The sequence below is a fragment of the Mesoplodon mirus genome (assembly GCF_964341445.2).
Source record: "Mesoplodon mirus genome assembly, chromosome: 11".
Classification (NCBI taxonomy): domain Eukaryota; kingdom Metazoa; phylum Chordata; class Mammalia; order Artiodactyla; family Ziphiidae; genus Mesoplodon; species Mesoplodon mirus.
The window spans coordinates 70021007-70037088 of NC_138987.1; the positions used below are offsets into that span (position 1 = coordinate 70021007).

A 16082-nucleotide genomic window follows, 5' to 3' on the forward strand; every position below is an offset into this window, starting at 1 on the left:
ACACCCTTGAGTGTTTTAGAAAATTTGTGTGAGATTCTTCCATTTACCTGTCTGCTGTGTTAGATGAATAAGTTAAGAGGAGGGGACTGAGTAAATTTATCATCTCAGCCCTTAGCCCCATACCTAAAGCAGTAAATGCCTAAGAGACGTTTTACAAATTGACTTTTGAATCTTCCATAGACAGCTTTCAAACTGGTCAAACAACTTCCTTATAAGATTTATAGTGCAAACCTTTTAACACATGAACAGAAGGAACTTTCTGGTTTCAGGGTCACAATTAAAAAGTAGTCCTTCTTAAAACCTCATACTATCTCAGTCCAGGTTTTCTGAGTTTTAAAAATATTATCTATTGCTAATTTTGCCGGTACTCATTTCAACTTTTAAAAAATGTTTAACCGTTAATTATTGATTTTTGAAAGTCAGTAGACTTGTTTATTAGAGTATAAGCTCTCCGAGTCTAGGAGTCAAGACTTAGGTCTTATCTGTTCTTTGCTTATAGTCCAGCCTTCGTAACATCATAACAGGCAGTGAATAAATAAATGGTAAATAAAGGAAGGAATCTGTGTAGCAGTATAGTTACTTCAGAACTATAAAGTAACTTTTTTTTTTTATTGGGATTACATGCTTTTTTACTTAAATTGATGATCACTATGTTTTCTCTTCAACCAGATGATTAACATTTCAGGGGTTCTTAGAGGTCCTAACTGGTATGGTTGTTTAATGGATTTTATCTAAGTAAAATAGTTAAGGTGGTTTTCATGCTTTGTGTGTAGATATGCCTGCATTAGTGTTGTTCTTTTAACTTTCTGGAATATTGTGTGGTTTTAATTTCATTTTGTCATCATATAAAATGGGGAGGGGCTTCCAATTAGGAGAGTGGTGTTAATTTTTAAAAGGCCCATGCTTAATTTACCTTGTATTATCCCAATTTGAACATATGCTTTTCTTTATAAGCAGTTTAATAAGATTTGATAAGAACTGTGCTTGCGCATAGTTTAAAACTTTGTCCTTTGGTAGTGGTTCTTAAGGAAAGGGGGCTTGGATGTCAGTTGGAATAACTTTTGGAATCACCTCTTCATCGTTTTGAAAATACATTTGATCCTGGTGGTGGGAGTTGGGGTGGAGGTGAGAATTTGCATTTTGGAATTTTCCCAGTGATTTGTAATATGTAACCCCCAATCCAACACAACAGTATTACACAGGAAGGTATTCTTAATGTTAAAGACTTCCTAGATAAAATTCAAATCACATGCAATGAAAAAGTAAAGAGGAGCTTTTCTTCCCCTAAAAGCAGTGATGCAATTACAGCTGACCCCTGAACAATGGGTTTGATCTGCACGGGTCCACTTATATGGGAAATTTTTTCAATAAATACGTACTACATGTACTACACTATCTGTGGTCAGTTGAATCTGCAGATGCGGAAGTGCAGATGTGGACGGTGACTGTAAAGTTATACATGGATTTTTAGTGAGGTGGGGGGAGGGTGACCCCCTTGACCCTCACGTTGTTCAGTGGTCAACTTTATTAGAATGAAAGAGCATTCATTGAAGGTCCGGTCAGTAAATTTGAAATCAAGACTAACCCGGGGAAAATAATTTTAGCCAATGATACCTTGTTCAGGAGAGTAGATCAGGACTTAGATATGAATGATAGCATTGGATTTGAAGATACGAATGATAGCATTGGATTTGAAAACTGTGATTTTTTTTAATTAGTGCTTAAAAATTTTTAATTACCAACAAATTTTAATTTTTTGACAGGTTTATGGCTACAAATGATTTGATGACAGAACTGCAGAAAGATTCCATCAAGTTGGATGATGATAGTGAAAGGAAGGTAGTGAAAATGATCTTGAAGTTACTGGAAGATAAAAATGGAGAGGTACAGAATTTAGCTGTCAAATGGTAAGTTGTTTTTTACTTGCTTCCTACCGCCTTCACTTTCCATTAAAAAATTCAGTGTAATAACTGGTAAATTATCTTAGTCTTGTACTATGTCTTTCTGGAGTTTTTCTTTAGAATTTGTAGGTGATTTGGTTTAGTATTTGTTCTTGGTACATGAGACACATTTCCTTATATGTAGTTTCTGTATTGGCTGGACATGTTATTTTAATTCTTATGAAATACGTGTAGGAAACTCCAGAAAGAGTAGTTCTCTTACTTGTTTGGCCAGGTTTTTTAGCTAGGTTAAAAGGCCTATCCATCTCTGTATTAGTTAAAAGGCTTTCCATCTCTATTCCGGGGAGGAGGGTTGGTTTTAAGAACCAATGACAAGGAAGTAAAAAATAAGACTTGATAAAGGATAACAACAGTTAAAACCATAGTTTAATTAACACTGATGATACCGTAGTTACAAAGAATCTTTCCTAAAAATTGAGAATTCCAATTACCTTTGTGTGTACGGTACACTGACAACATCTTGTTAGGTGTGATATTGACAGCTGGACTCTTATTCTTAGTTAAAGGTACAGAATTTGAGTTCTTGGTAGATTGTATTAGTGCATCTATTTAATTTATGCATACCAAATATTAGAAACCCTTAAAAATTTACAAGTAAGTTATTAGTAAGTATAACTTCTGGTTTCATATAAAATTTAAATTATAGAATTTTATGTCATTTTATGTGGCATATAATATCTGGTATCAATTTAAAGTATTGTCTCATTATTACCTTTGTTGGATTTTCTTATAAAGGTTTTACATTTATTTTAGGCTAAGGTTTTACATATCTGCTGTAAAAACAGGCAAAAGTATGAGAAACCATTGGTCAGCATAGAATTTCTAGACATGTAGTACAACTTTCTTTAACTTGGGACATTAGCAAGTTTAAAATCAAACGGGTCTTCAAAAAATGGTAAGTTGCAGAATAATGCGAATGAGTCTAGTTTTACTTAAATAATTATTTTTCATCTTTTGTTTCTTTTGCCATGTGCTTATTAATAAACAAAATTTTTTGGTTCAAATTATGTGCTGAGCAATAAGCAGCCTTTAAAAATGATAATAAAATGTAAGCTTTGTCTCAGATTGAGAGGTGAGAGGTACACAGGTCTTTATTCACTTGAGTATGAATCTTGTTAGAAACCTGAGCGTTTGAGCTTTTGATGATCTTCTATACTTAAAATTTAACAGGTTGGGGGGAAAATGACGTATATTCAGGAAAATTAGAAAGGAATTAAGATATTAACAAAAGTAATATATTAGGTGATAAAACCCAAGAACTGATTCTTGGAGGAGGGAAAATCCTAATAGATAGAAATTGGAAAATTTATCAAAGAACTCATCACCCAAAAGAAACTCATGCCCAGAAATCTTTCACACAACTCTTTGAAACCTCGAAGAGCAGGTAATTCCAGTATAGATAGTTTTTGAACTATTTCAGAACATAAAGTATGAAAACCTTCCAGTCTTTTTTTTAAACCAAATACTGATGATAAATTCTGACTAAATACAACACTAAAAAAGAAAACTACACACCAGTTTCATTTAAATGTTCAAAATAAAATCCAACAATACATTAAGTATAATATACTTTGACCAAGTGAGGTTCATTCATCCCAAGAGTATAAGGACAGTTTAATATTAGGTGCTTTATTAATATTTTTATTCCATCATGTTAATAGATCAGAGGAAGAAAAAAATAATATAAACAATAATTCAATGAAGGAACTGGATGTAAAATTAATGAACAAAAATAAGTAGCCTTCACATAAGCAAATAACCAGTTAGAAGATACGGAAGCAAATGTCCATTTATTATAGTAACAGAAAGGCAAAATGCCTAGCAATAAATGTGACAAAAAATGTTACAGTGGTGACCTTGGGTGAGGGTGTTGCATGGTTTAAGGTAAGGTTACACTTTTCTTTTTAAAAACTTTCTTTTATAGAAGAAAAACTTTACTCTTGACCAATAACAAAAACATACTCGCAGAAAAATGTACTTGGAACCAATGGAAAGACATCTCAGGTCCTTGGATAGGATAACTCAACAGGGTTGTCAGTTCTCTCCGGGTTATTTTAATGCTAACTTAATTCTAAAAATCAGTAAGTTTTTTCCACAGGCTAGACAAGTTGATTCTAAAGTATATTTTGGTGGAAGGGAGAAGAGGGACAGGGTATTTGCTCAAGAGAGACAAAAAATTCCCTGAAAATTTCTGGAGGTGGAGGTGTGTTGGCTAGCCCTACTAGATACGAAAACATACTATTATGTTTATCTAATGAAAGCAGTGAGGTAGTGAGGCATTAATAGACCAGTAGTGTAAAATAGAATGGAAAGTATTCGATACATGATGCAGTTGGTGGCATCATGAGAAAAGCTGGACCTTTTTTCAAAACACTGGATAACCATTTGAAAAAGATAAAATTGTGTCCTTACCTCACAACTTCCCTACTTAAGGTCAACATTGTTCACCTTAAATTGGTTTTATGTTGGATGTATTAGTGTTTTGTGACTTTTTATTACTGATTAGTAGTTCACTGATAGCACAATGATATCTTCCTAGGTTTGGCTATTGTGAATAAAGAGACAGTGAACATTCTTGTGTGAGTCCTTTTCAGGACATGTGTCTTTATTTCTTAGGAAGAGTGAAATTGCTGTTGTCCATTTAGATTTTTAAGAAACTGTGGAATTGTTTGCCAAAGTATTTTTACCATTTTACATGAAAGTACCAGTTGTTCCACATTATCATCAGCAGTTGGTTGTGTCACTCTTCTTTTTTTTTGGGCCGCGGCATGTGGGATCTTAGTTCCCCTACCAGGGGTGGAAGCGTGTAGTCTTGACCACTGGACCACCAAGGAAATTCCGGTTGTGTCACTCCTTAATTTTAGCGATTCCAGTTGGTGTATAGGTGTAGTTTTAATTTACATTACCCTGATGACTAATGATGTCTAATGTTATTTTGTTTATTGGCCATTTATTTATTTTTTGTGGACTTTTCCCTGTTTTTAAAATTGAGGCTGTCTTTTTACTATTGAATTATAGGAGTTCATATATTCTGGATATAGGTCCTTTGGCACATATACGTCTTATAGTATTTTCTCCCAATTTGATGATCTTAAGTTTTTAATTTATTTTAAAATTTAGTTTAGTTTGATTTAATTTATAAATTAATTTCAACTTTTATGGTTATTGCTTTCTGTGCTGAAGAAATCTTTGTTTACTTTATGTTGCAAAGATTTTTCTCTTGTGTTTTCATCTAAAAGCTTTGTAGTTTCAGCTTTTAATTTTAGTCCTGTGATCTAGAATTAATTTTTGTGAAGTAGGAATTGAGCTGCTTTTTTTCCATATGGAAATACAGTTGTTGAAGTACCAATTTATTGAAAACATCTTCGTTTCGATACTGAATTGCTTTGACATCTCTGTCAGAGTCAGTTGACTATAAAAGTGTAAGTCTATTTCTAGACTCTATTCTGTTCCCGCTGATCTATTTGTCTGTTCTAATGCTAGTACCATACAGTTTTATTAGCTTAGCTCAGGCTTTTTCAGGCTTGGCGCTGTTGAGTTTTGGGGCCAGATAATTCTTTGTTATGGCAAGGTATCTTGTGTATTGCGTGTGTTGTTGGATGTTTAGCAGTATCTAAGCCTTACCCACTATTTTTCCCAGTAGCATTCCTTCATCCTCCAGTAGGAACAACCAAAAATGTCTCCAGACTTTGCCAAATGTCTGTTGAAGGGCAAAAGTCACCCCTGGTTGAGAAACGCTGGTGTAGATCTATAGAAGTCTGAAGTAAGGTAGTGTAAGTTCTCTAGCTTCATCCTTTTCTCAAGCGTATTTTGATTTTTTAAGTTCTCTGTATTTCCATGTAAATTTTAGAATGTTAATTTCTGTTTTAAAAGTAAGCTTGCTCAAATTTTGATTGAGATTGTGTTAAACCTATAGAAATATTAGAAGAGAATCAACAATTAACAATACTGAATCTTTTAACTGCAAACTGTAGTATCATAATTATTACAGTAATTTTTGTTGATTCCTCGGGATAGTCTATCTAAACAATCGTCATCAGTGAATATCCCCCTCTTTCGATCCTGATTTTGGTAATTTGTGATTTCTCTTCCCCCCCCCCCCCCGCAATTCATTTAATCAGGGATTTACCAACTTTACTAATCTTATCAAAGAACTGACTTTAGGGTTTGTTATTTTCCCTATTGTCTGTTGCCTTATTTAACTGATTGCTTCTCTTTTATTATTCCTTTCTTTCCACTCATTTTTTTCCTTTCTAATTCTTAAACATTTAAAGGTATATATTCTCTTTCTTAGTAAATTGTGGTTTTTTTATTATCATTCAGTTTGAAATATTTTTAATCTCCATTGTGATTATTTAGAAGCAATTTTCAAATATTTGGAGGCTATCTGGATCTTTATTTTTATTTTTAATGGTTTCTAACTTAATTGCATATGGTCAGAGAACCATACTCTTTAAGGTTTCAGGGAGGTTTATTTGTTTGTTTTGGTTTCTTTTGTCTACTCATTGAGATTGGTTTTATGGTTCAGCATATGATAGGTCTTGGTGGATGTGGATGTTCCCTGTCCACTTGAAAGCGTATTCTACAGTAGTTGGGTATGATATATTATAAATGTTAGGTCAGGGTAGCTGGTAGTGTTGTTCAGATTTATATCCTTTGTGATTTTTTTTTTCTTTTCTTAATATTAAATACTGAGAAAGGAGTGTTAAAATTTCCAACTATAATTGTCAATTTATCTGTTTTTCTCTTCAATGCCAATTTTTGCTTCATGTATTTAAAGTTGTATTGATTAGGGGCATACGCATTTATAATTATGTCTTCCTAATGTTTGATGTTTTTTTTTTTTTTTTTTTTGCGGTACACGGGCCTCTCACTGTTGTGGCCCCTCCCGCCGCGGAGCACAGGCTCCCGACGCACAGGCTCAGCGGCCATGGCTCACGGGCCCAGGCGCTCCGCACATGTGGGATCTTCCCAGACCGGGGCACGAACGCGCGTCCCCTGCATCGGCAGGCAGACTCTCAACCACTGCACCACCAGGGAAGCCCTGTTTGATGTTTTTATGAGTATAAAATGTTTCTTTTTAAATACATTTGAATATATTTTTTCTTGGAATATATTTTTTCTTATGTTCATATAGCTGCTCCAGTTTTCTTTTAAGATTAGTGTATCTTTTTCTATTTCAGCTTTTAATCTGTTTTTATTTGTATTTGTTTATTTTTTGGCTGCATTGGGTCTTTGTTGCTGCTCACGTGGGCTTTCTCTAGTTGAGGCGAGTGGGAGCTACTTTTCGTTGCGGTGCACCGGCTTCTTTCTCATTGCGGTGGCTTCCCTTGTTGCGGAGCACCGGCTCTAGGTGTGTGGGCTTCAGTAGTTGTGGCCCGCGGGCTCAGTAGCTGTGGCTCATGGGCTCTAGAGCACAGGCTCAGTGGTTGTGGCGCACGGGTTTAGTTGCTCCGTGGAATGTGGGATCTTCCCAGACCAGGGATCGAACCCGTGTCCCCTGCATTGGCAGGCTGATTCTTAACCACTGTGCCACCAGGGAAGTCCTGTGTTTTTAAAATTATGCGTCTTGTAGACAGCAGATGGTTAGGTCTTGCTTTTTTTCCTTCTATTCAGTTTCATAATTTCTTCCCTTTGATATGAGTGTTTCAGTCCATTGTTGTTTATTGTAAGTATTGATGTAGTTAGATTTAGGTGTGCCATTTTACTTTTTATTTTTTTCCATTTGTTTCTTTTGTTGTGTGTTTTTTTGGGGGGGTTGTTTTTAATTGTTTCTTTTCATGCCTTCTTTTGGGTTAATCAAATATTTTATAGCAGCAGTTCTCAAAATTTGATTTGGGGGTCCCTAGGACATCTGTGACCACGAAAGTTCAAAACTGTAATATGAGTAACACTAGGTGTTACCCTTTGATACTCATTTTCCCATAAGTATACGGTATAATTTGCTCATTTTCCCATAAGTATACGGTATAATTTCCACAGGCTACATGACATGTTATATCACAAAAAAATTGAATGCAAAAGCAGATGTGAGAATCCAGTTATTTTAAGCCCAAATATTAATTTGCAAAAATGTGAAACAGCTATTTTTCTCATTTTTTGTTTTTTGGAAAATATAGTTATTCCTTTAAAATGTTAAATTTATGTTAACATGTGCCTTTATTATTGTTATTTTTAATTGTTATTGTGGTAAGCATTGACAGATACATACAGCCCACATAAAGAAAAATTCTTTGGGGTCTTCATTGATTTTCAAAGTGTTAAAAGTGTTCCTGAAACCAAAAGTTGGGAAGTGTCTTGTTTTATAATATTTAATTTTGATTTCATCTGTTGACTTTTCAGATACATCATCTTTGTGTTATTTTTAAAATTGTCACTCTAGGCTATGGATTATAAATTGCATCTTAAATTTATCACAGTCTTAAAAGTTAACATTGTACCACTTGATATAAATTATATAAACCTTGAAATAACATTTTTCCATTTACCTTCCTCCTGGCTATGTGCTACTCTTGTTTTTTAAATTTGTGTGTGTGTGTGTCCATAATACAGTATTATTGATAGTTGGGAGAAAAAATATATAGTCTCTTAAATGTAGCCTTTTAGGTATACACACATTTACCATTTCTGGTGATCTTTATTCCTTTCTGTAAATCTGAGTTATCATCTGGTTTAATTTTCCTTTAGCCTAAAGAACTTCCCTTGGCAATTTCTGTAGTATAGGTCTGGTTGCCATGTAGTCTCAGCTTTTATCTGAAGTTGTCTTTAATATAAATTTTTATTTTTCTTCATTTTTAAAGGGTGATTTCACGGAATATGGAATTCTAGGTAGACACCTTTTTCCATCTGTTTTTAGTTCCATCATTATGCATTCAAATTGTTGTTCTCTAAAATACAGTTTTAGAGATTTTGTAATTGTTACCTGCAGGAGGTTTAGTCCAACAAAGCTATTTTGCCATTTTATTGAATGAATGAATGAATGAATGAATGAATTTTTAAAAATAAATTTATTTATATTGTATTTTTGACTGTGTTGGGTCTTCGTTGCTGCGTGCAGGCTTCCTCTAGTTGTGGCCAGCAGGAGTTACTTACTTACTTACTTACTTGCTTACTTGCTTACTTGCTTACTTACTTACTTACTTACTTACTTACGGCTGTGTTGGGTCTTCGTTTCTGTGCGAGGGCTTTCTCTAGTTGCGGCGAGTGGGGGCCACTCTTCATCGTGGTGCACGGGCCTCTCACTATTGCGGCCTCTCTTGTTGCAGAGCACAAGCTCCAGACGCGCAGGCTCAGTAGTTGTGGCTCATGGGCCTAGTTGCTCTGTGGCATGTGGAATCTTCCCAGACCAGGGCTCGAACCTGTGTCCCCTGCATTGGCAGGCAGATTCTCAACCACTGTGCCACCAGAGAAGCCCTATTTTGCCATTTTAGAAGCTAGAAGTCTTTAAATTCATTTTTGGAATTCCTTTTATTTTCAATCCCAATTTGTATTGTTTCACATTAGGTCTCTACATATATGCTGTGTCTCTTATTATCATTTCCATCCATTTGGATTGAGCTGTTCTTGGATTTCTCCAACTTTTCTGTTTATTTCTCTTCTTTCTTAATTCCCCAGATCATACTGCCTACTACATTTCTAGTCAAACAGTCAGTCAGCTGTTATTTATTGAGAATCTGTATGTGAAACATTGATCTGAGCATTTATCAAATTAAATTATTTTCATCATGTCACTAATGATTGAGAAAATGCATTGGCTCCCAACTTTACCATATCACATGTAAATTCATTGGCCTAACTTCAAAGACTCTCCTTAATGTCCCAGGTGTTTGCCTTTCCTATTTTGTGTTTCATCTGCCTTTTGCATCAAGCAATTCTTTTGACTTCTCATTTCTTTCAGCATGTATTCTATTCATTCTAGTCTCTCATTTGAAATGCTCTTTTTTTCTAACTATACCCCATAAATACAAGTACCTAAAAATCTGTCTCCAAGGTGCAGTCTCCTGTCTGTAAATAAATACTAACATTGAATTTAAAAGTTTTTTGTTTTTAATTTTGCAGAGTAGTGAATGCCTGCATAATTTCTAAAGTAGTTATGTGAGTTCCTTACCTCACCAACCAGATGGTAAATTTTTGAAGATAGGGGCCATACTTTTGTTATTCAATACAGTCTTGAATACAGTGGCTCCTCAATGAATAGCCATGCACCAAACATTATCTCCGATGTGCTAAATTCTGTGGAAAGGACACAGTGGAAGAGCTTTTCCCAGTTACTTGATACTTCTAAGATTTAAACAAGAAAATAAAAAGGATAGAAATTTTTTGGTTCATGAGTTGGAGTTGGTGATAGATGGTAGGAAGGAAGGGTCACAGTTGGCAAAATGTGATACACTGGATGGAATTTCTATTGCAGGTAAATCATAGGATCCTTGTTAGGAGCAGACTCCTAATTAGCCTTCTTATTATTAAAAGATGTTGTGTGTATTCGAAGGGTTTGGCGGGAGAGGGTGAAAGCATCTTGAGTTTCATGATACTGTGATGAAAATAAGTGGGAAAAAATTGGAAACTGCAAAGAGCTTATTAAGAATTTTTTAACACTTATTCATATACTGTCTATGTTACAGGCATAGCATTTATTTCGTGTTGACAGTTGCTAGGCAGAAAAGTTAATGTTTTCACTCATCTGTTTTTGTTTATCTAGATTAAAAAAAATGTTTTTTCTTCCTTATGTTACAGTCTTGGCCCTTTAGTGAGTAAAGTGAAAGAATACCAAGTAGAGACAATTGTAGATACCCTCTGCACTAACATGCTTTCTGATAAAGAGCAACTTCGAGATATTTCAAGTATTGGCCTTAAAACAGTAATTGGAGAACTCCCTCCAGCTTCCAGTGGTAAGCAAGAATGCTTTTTCCTATTTCCCTTTTATAAATGGAGGTATTTCTCCTCCACCGTTTTTTTTTTTTTTTTCCCTCCTGACCAGGGAGGGAGAGAGGTATCTATCCCTAAAAGATCTTTGTAAAAAAAATGTCCAGAGTCTTATTTTTGCTTAAAAATATTATTTTGATTGAATTTAAGTATCTCTTTGAAATGAATACCAGTTCTGAAGGATTTTTATGTTGGAGCAAGATTTTATATTGTATTAACTGTGACTTGCAGAATAGAGTTAAGCCAGCCTATGCAATGAGAGAAAAGATAACCAAAATCATGAGTTATTTCTGATTAGGTTTCTATTTTCAGTGTTAATTTTGCTTTGCTTTAGAATTTATGATGTAAAACTTAGCACCATTATGACAGCTGTGAAAGAGTTCAGTTTACTAGTATCTTTAATTAAGGCTGAGCCTTTTATAGCTACTTATAATTTTTAAAAAATTTAAAACTACAATTAATGAATTTGTAAGGTAATTAGCTTTTGACCTCTGACAGATGTTTATGTAATGTAAGTTTTAGAATTTGTCTTGACTGCTAAGCTATAGGCTAAAATTGCAGCCTAAAGTTACTGTCTCATCTGCAAATGGGGTGAAATTACTCTCTTTCATGGAAAGATGTATATTGGTAATAATGTAGTCTTAGTATGTAGTTTTCACTCATTTACTTAATAAATATTTATTATTCTCTATGCTAGGTATCATGCTAGATAGTGCGTGTATATTATTTCACTGTCTAAAAATGTCAGTCATATGGGAGGTCTTAAATGTAGATTGTTGATAAGGGAACTGAAATTCAGAGATTAAGTTAATTCATCCAAAGTTTTGATTACCTGGTTGGATGAAGATTCATACCCATTATCTTTTAATCCAAAGGTGATGGTTTTTTTTCACTATATCATGCCAATGTTACTTTATTTCACCAACTCTGAAGTATGTTATTTGTAGTTGTATTAGCTACATTGATATTTTCCTCATTTTTTCCCTCTCATTGAAACATGTTTGTTTTTAGCTGATTTCTGGCTCTAACAAGAATTCTATTAACCATTCAGATTTTTACTTTCACAGTTTCTTGTTTCCTTTTTTTCCTCCCTGGTCAGTAACAACACAGATCTACTTGAAAATAGTCATAATCTTTATTGATGAGTCTCCTGGAACAACATTTCTAGGTTGTTTGGATTGGAAAGGATCTTATTAGGTTACTAGTAAAGAGGACTTAAATAGAGAAAAATGTCATCGCTGCTTTCCAATCTAGAGGTGTAAGCACTACGGTTACTATTAGCTCCGTAGCTGGCACTGGTGCCAGTGCACAGAAATAGTTGTCCAGTAGAGTTTACTGCATCGATACTGTTTTCCCTGTGTCGTGTACTCCTGCAGCGGGGTCTAATTCTTACTTATGTCTAATAAATTGATTGAAAAACAACCTGTTTTGAAACATATTTTTCTTTTTTAAGATTTTTTTTTGATGTGGACCATTTTTAAAGTCTTTATTGAATTTGTTACAATATTGCTTCTGTTTTATGTTTTGGTTTTTTGGCCTCGAGGCATGTGGGATCTTAACTCCCCAACCAGGAATCGAACCCTCGCCACCTGTGTTGGAAGGCGAAGTCTTAACCACTGGACCGCCAGGGAAGTCCCTTGAAACATACTTTTCTGACATGGATCTCTTGAGTCAGTTTTAAAATCAAGTTTAGAGTTGCTGAATATTTGCTAACTAGCATGAATATAAGGTGGAATTCAACATACTTGCCTTGAAATCATAATGGGTTTCTTATTCATGCAGGCTCTGCATTAGCTGCTAATGTATGTAAAAAGATTACTGGGCGTCTTACCAGTGCAATAGCAAAGCAGGAAGATGTCTCTGTTCAGCTAGAAGCCTTGGATATTATGGCTGATATGTTGAGCAGGTAAACATGACTATTGTTTGTATTACTTATAATACAAATATTTGTGCATTTATTAAGAACCCTTTTGGATAAATATAATAAAACTTGGTCTAAAATTATTCATGTTTAAATTGTGTCTGTTTTATAAATGTGTGTGGTTAGGAGGGAGGGAAGAAAAAAGCTAATTATATTATCATGTAATACTGCATAGCAAGCATATTTCTTGTAGTTTTGAAAAATAATAAAATTTGTGATTTAAACATTTCAGCAGAGTTTTTATATTTTGTTTTACTCTTTGATGTTCTTGAATACAATGAGCTACTTGGATAAGGAGATGTGCTGGTAGGAGTGGCAAGTTTTCCAGTTAAAATAATTCTGGTATTCTTCAGCAGCCATGTTTTTTTAGAGCATGTGTTGTGAGGGTGGAAGGAACTTGGCTTTATATATTTGTTGCTTTTCTACTTTTCCTCTGGAAGTCAAACGTGGGAATATAGAAAGAGATCTAAGCAACTCCAAGGGGGAAGTAACCTTAAAAGACTTGTCAGTTTCAGTTTGTCCCTGATTCTTATAATCATTATATGTCATCATTATTTGTCTGTTATTTATGGCTAATTCACTTGAACTTGAAAATAATCAAGTGCCTTCATGTGGTACAAATATAGTAAAAGTGAAGAGCTATCATCCTAGCCCACAAAGAGCTTATACTTTGCTATAGGAGGTAAGAACACAAATGGCTATAATGTAAGGCAGAATTGGACTAAATATTAACGGAGAGTATAGTGTATTTGGGGGTTTAAAATGGAAGGATCCAAGAAAGTTTGTTATGGAAACAGTGGCGTTTGAATTTAGTTTTGAAAAGTGGGTAGGGCACAGGTATCTGTGCTTAAACATAGAATATATCAGAATATGTAAGTAGTCTTGAGTTGGGAAACACTGTATTCTAATTTTCCAGAATCTAGAATGAATAGAAAAGTGGTAGGAGATCATTTTGATACATTGGAGTCTTGTTGAGGAGGGTGAGGAATTTATGCTTAATTTGATTAAGTAGTGAAAATTCAGTTAGACCTTTTGTCCCATGTGTGACTTGATCACTAGCACTGTCCTGGCAAGACACAGACATTTGACTGCTATTGAGTCATTGAACTGCACATGTGAAATGATTTGAAAGAGAGGGTTGGACCAACAAGATCTTTGAAACTTAGTGTGTAGATTTGTAGAGGAAAGACAATAGGGAGAAGGGGTAATCAAGAGATGGTCAGAGGGCAGACATTTCAGTAGTACTTGGACATTTTGTATTTATTTGTTTTCTTTTTATTTTATTTTAAGGCAAGGAGGACTTCTTGTTAATTTCCATCCTTCAATTCTGACCTGTCTGCTCCCCCAGTTGACCAGCCCTAGACTTGCAGTGAGGAAAAGAACCATTATTGCTCTTGGCCATCTGGTTATGAGCTGTGGAAATATAGTTTTTGTTGATCTTATTGAACATCTGTTGTCAGAGTTGTCCAAAAATGATTCCATGTCAACAACAAGAACCTACATACAATGTATTGCTGCTATTAGTAGGCAAGCTGGTCATAGAATAGGTAAGAAATATTTATGTATTGAAAAGTTTTCTTTAAAAAATATTAACGAATGTTTATAAGAACTAATATGCTTTTCTTAGGTGAATACCTTGAGAAGATAATTCCTTTGGTGGTAAAATTTTGTAATGTAGATGACGATGAATTAAGAGAGTACTGCATTCAAGCCTTTGAATCATTTGTGAGAAGGCAAGTTTTTAAGATCTATATTTTTCAAATAAAATTTTTTCTTAAGAATAGAGTAATAATTAAGATCTAGATTAGGTGGGTGAGGAGAAATGGGTTTTACTGACAGCTGGGATTGAGTTTTGGATTTCAAATGTGTTTTAATTAAGTTTTTATTAAATAATAACTGATAACCAATACAGTATTTGAAGTGCATATCATCTTTATTTTAAGATACAATCCTTACATTTATTTTGAAATGTTTCCTTCTTATTGTTAGGACTTTTCTTAAAGAACTTGGGAAAGGTATTTATAATTGTCTTTCAGTTTACTTTAATGATGTAGTCTTTATCCTGAGAGAGTACCAGGATAAATTAATTATCTGGTCAGAAATGTATACTAGTGAATTTCATCTCCAACAGCTTTTGAGATGTGTTAACAGCCATTTTGCTAGGGCAGTGATTCTCAGTTTTGGAACCTTGGTTCTAATAATAAAAACTGTATTTATGTACAAGAAGGCCATACCTGCAAAGTAGTGAGATTTGGGGTTTTTTTTTTTTTTTTGCTTTTGGCTAGAATTGACAGTGTAGTAGCACAGTGTCTTGAGACTTCACTGTTGTTATTTGCAGTAATTATAAGTAGTTATTTGCCACTCATGGTTTTTGATGAGGAGCTTTTATAGTCATAGCAAATTGTTAAAATCAGAAATTGTGGGATTCATTTCTGTCCTTTTAATTGAGAAATACAAATTATTTCTTTATTGTTGGGCATTTATTATATGTTCTGTCTTTTCTCAACATAAAGTTAGAAGACCAAGCCTAGATGAATGTACACTGGCATTTTCACCAATAATCCTAGTTACTGAAGATACATTTATCTGGGCTTGGTGTTCTAGTCGTGTGTTGAGAAGATAGAGCGTATACAGATTTCTCTGTGTGACCCCACACTAACTACGTCATACCATTTATTATAGGAATCATTTGACTTCAGAGATGTTAAAGTGTGTGTGGGGGTGTGGAGTTCATCTTAAAATTGATTAAATAAGAGTAATTTGAAAAGTAAATCTTTTTTAAAACATGAAGTCAGTGGGAGGGAAAGATGAAGGATCATTGGTGTTGAGGGCTGGAAACCATTTTCCTGTACTATGTTAAAGGGAAGGGGGAAAAATCTGGTAATAAAGCAAAATTGGCAAATACTGAATCAAGGAGAAAAGTATAATTATTCAAGGCAGCTTTTGTTTTCTTCTTCAGATGTCCTAAGGAAGTATATCCTCATGTTTCTACCATTATAAATATATGTCTTAAGTATCTTACTTATGATCCAAATTATAATTATGATGATGAAGATGAAGATGAAAATGCCATGGATGCAGATGGTGGTGATGATGATGACCAAGGTATTTCAAATTAAGTAGAAGGAATTTGTTACATTTTCATGAAAGACCCAGTGTTATAGATGGAGGTGATTCTTACCCATATTGTACTGTGTTTGTTTGTTTATGATAGTGAAAGTGGAAATAACCACAATATTCAACAAGAGCAAATTGATTAAAAAAATTATGGGGCATCC

General features: G+C 34.3%; 1 protein-coding gene across 1 annotated transcript in view; it reads left to right on the forward strand.

Annotated features, from left to right (window-relative positions):
- Positions 1 to 16082, forward strand: part of CAND1 (cullin associated and neddylation dissociated 1) — a 43228-nt gene that overhangs the window by 13621 nt on the left and 13525 nt on the right. Inside the window, exons 2-7 of the mRNA XM_082635782.1 lie at positions 1764 to 1907; positions 10695 to 10849; positions 12666 to 12789; positions 14095 to 14351; positions 14432 to 14537; positions 15764 to 15909. Of these exons, the coding sequence (XP_082491908.1) occupies positions 1764 to 1907; positions 10695 to 10849; positions 12666 to 12789; positions 14095 to 14351; positions 14432 to 14537; positions 15764 to 15909 (932 nt within the window). The remainder of the gene's footprint in view (positions 1 to 1763; positions 1908 to 10694; positions 10850 to 12665; positions 12790 to 14094; positions 14352 to 14431; positions 14538 to 15763; positions 15910 to 16082) is intronic.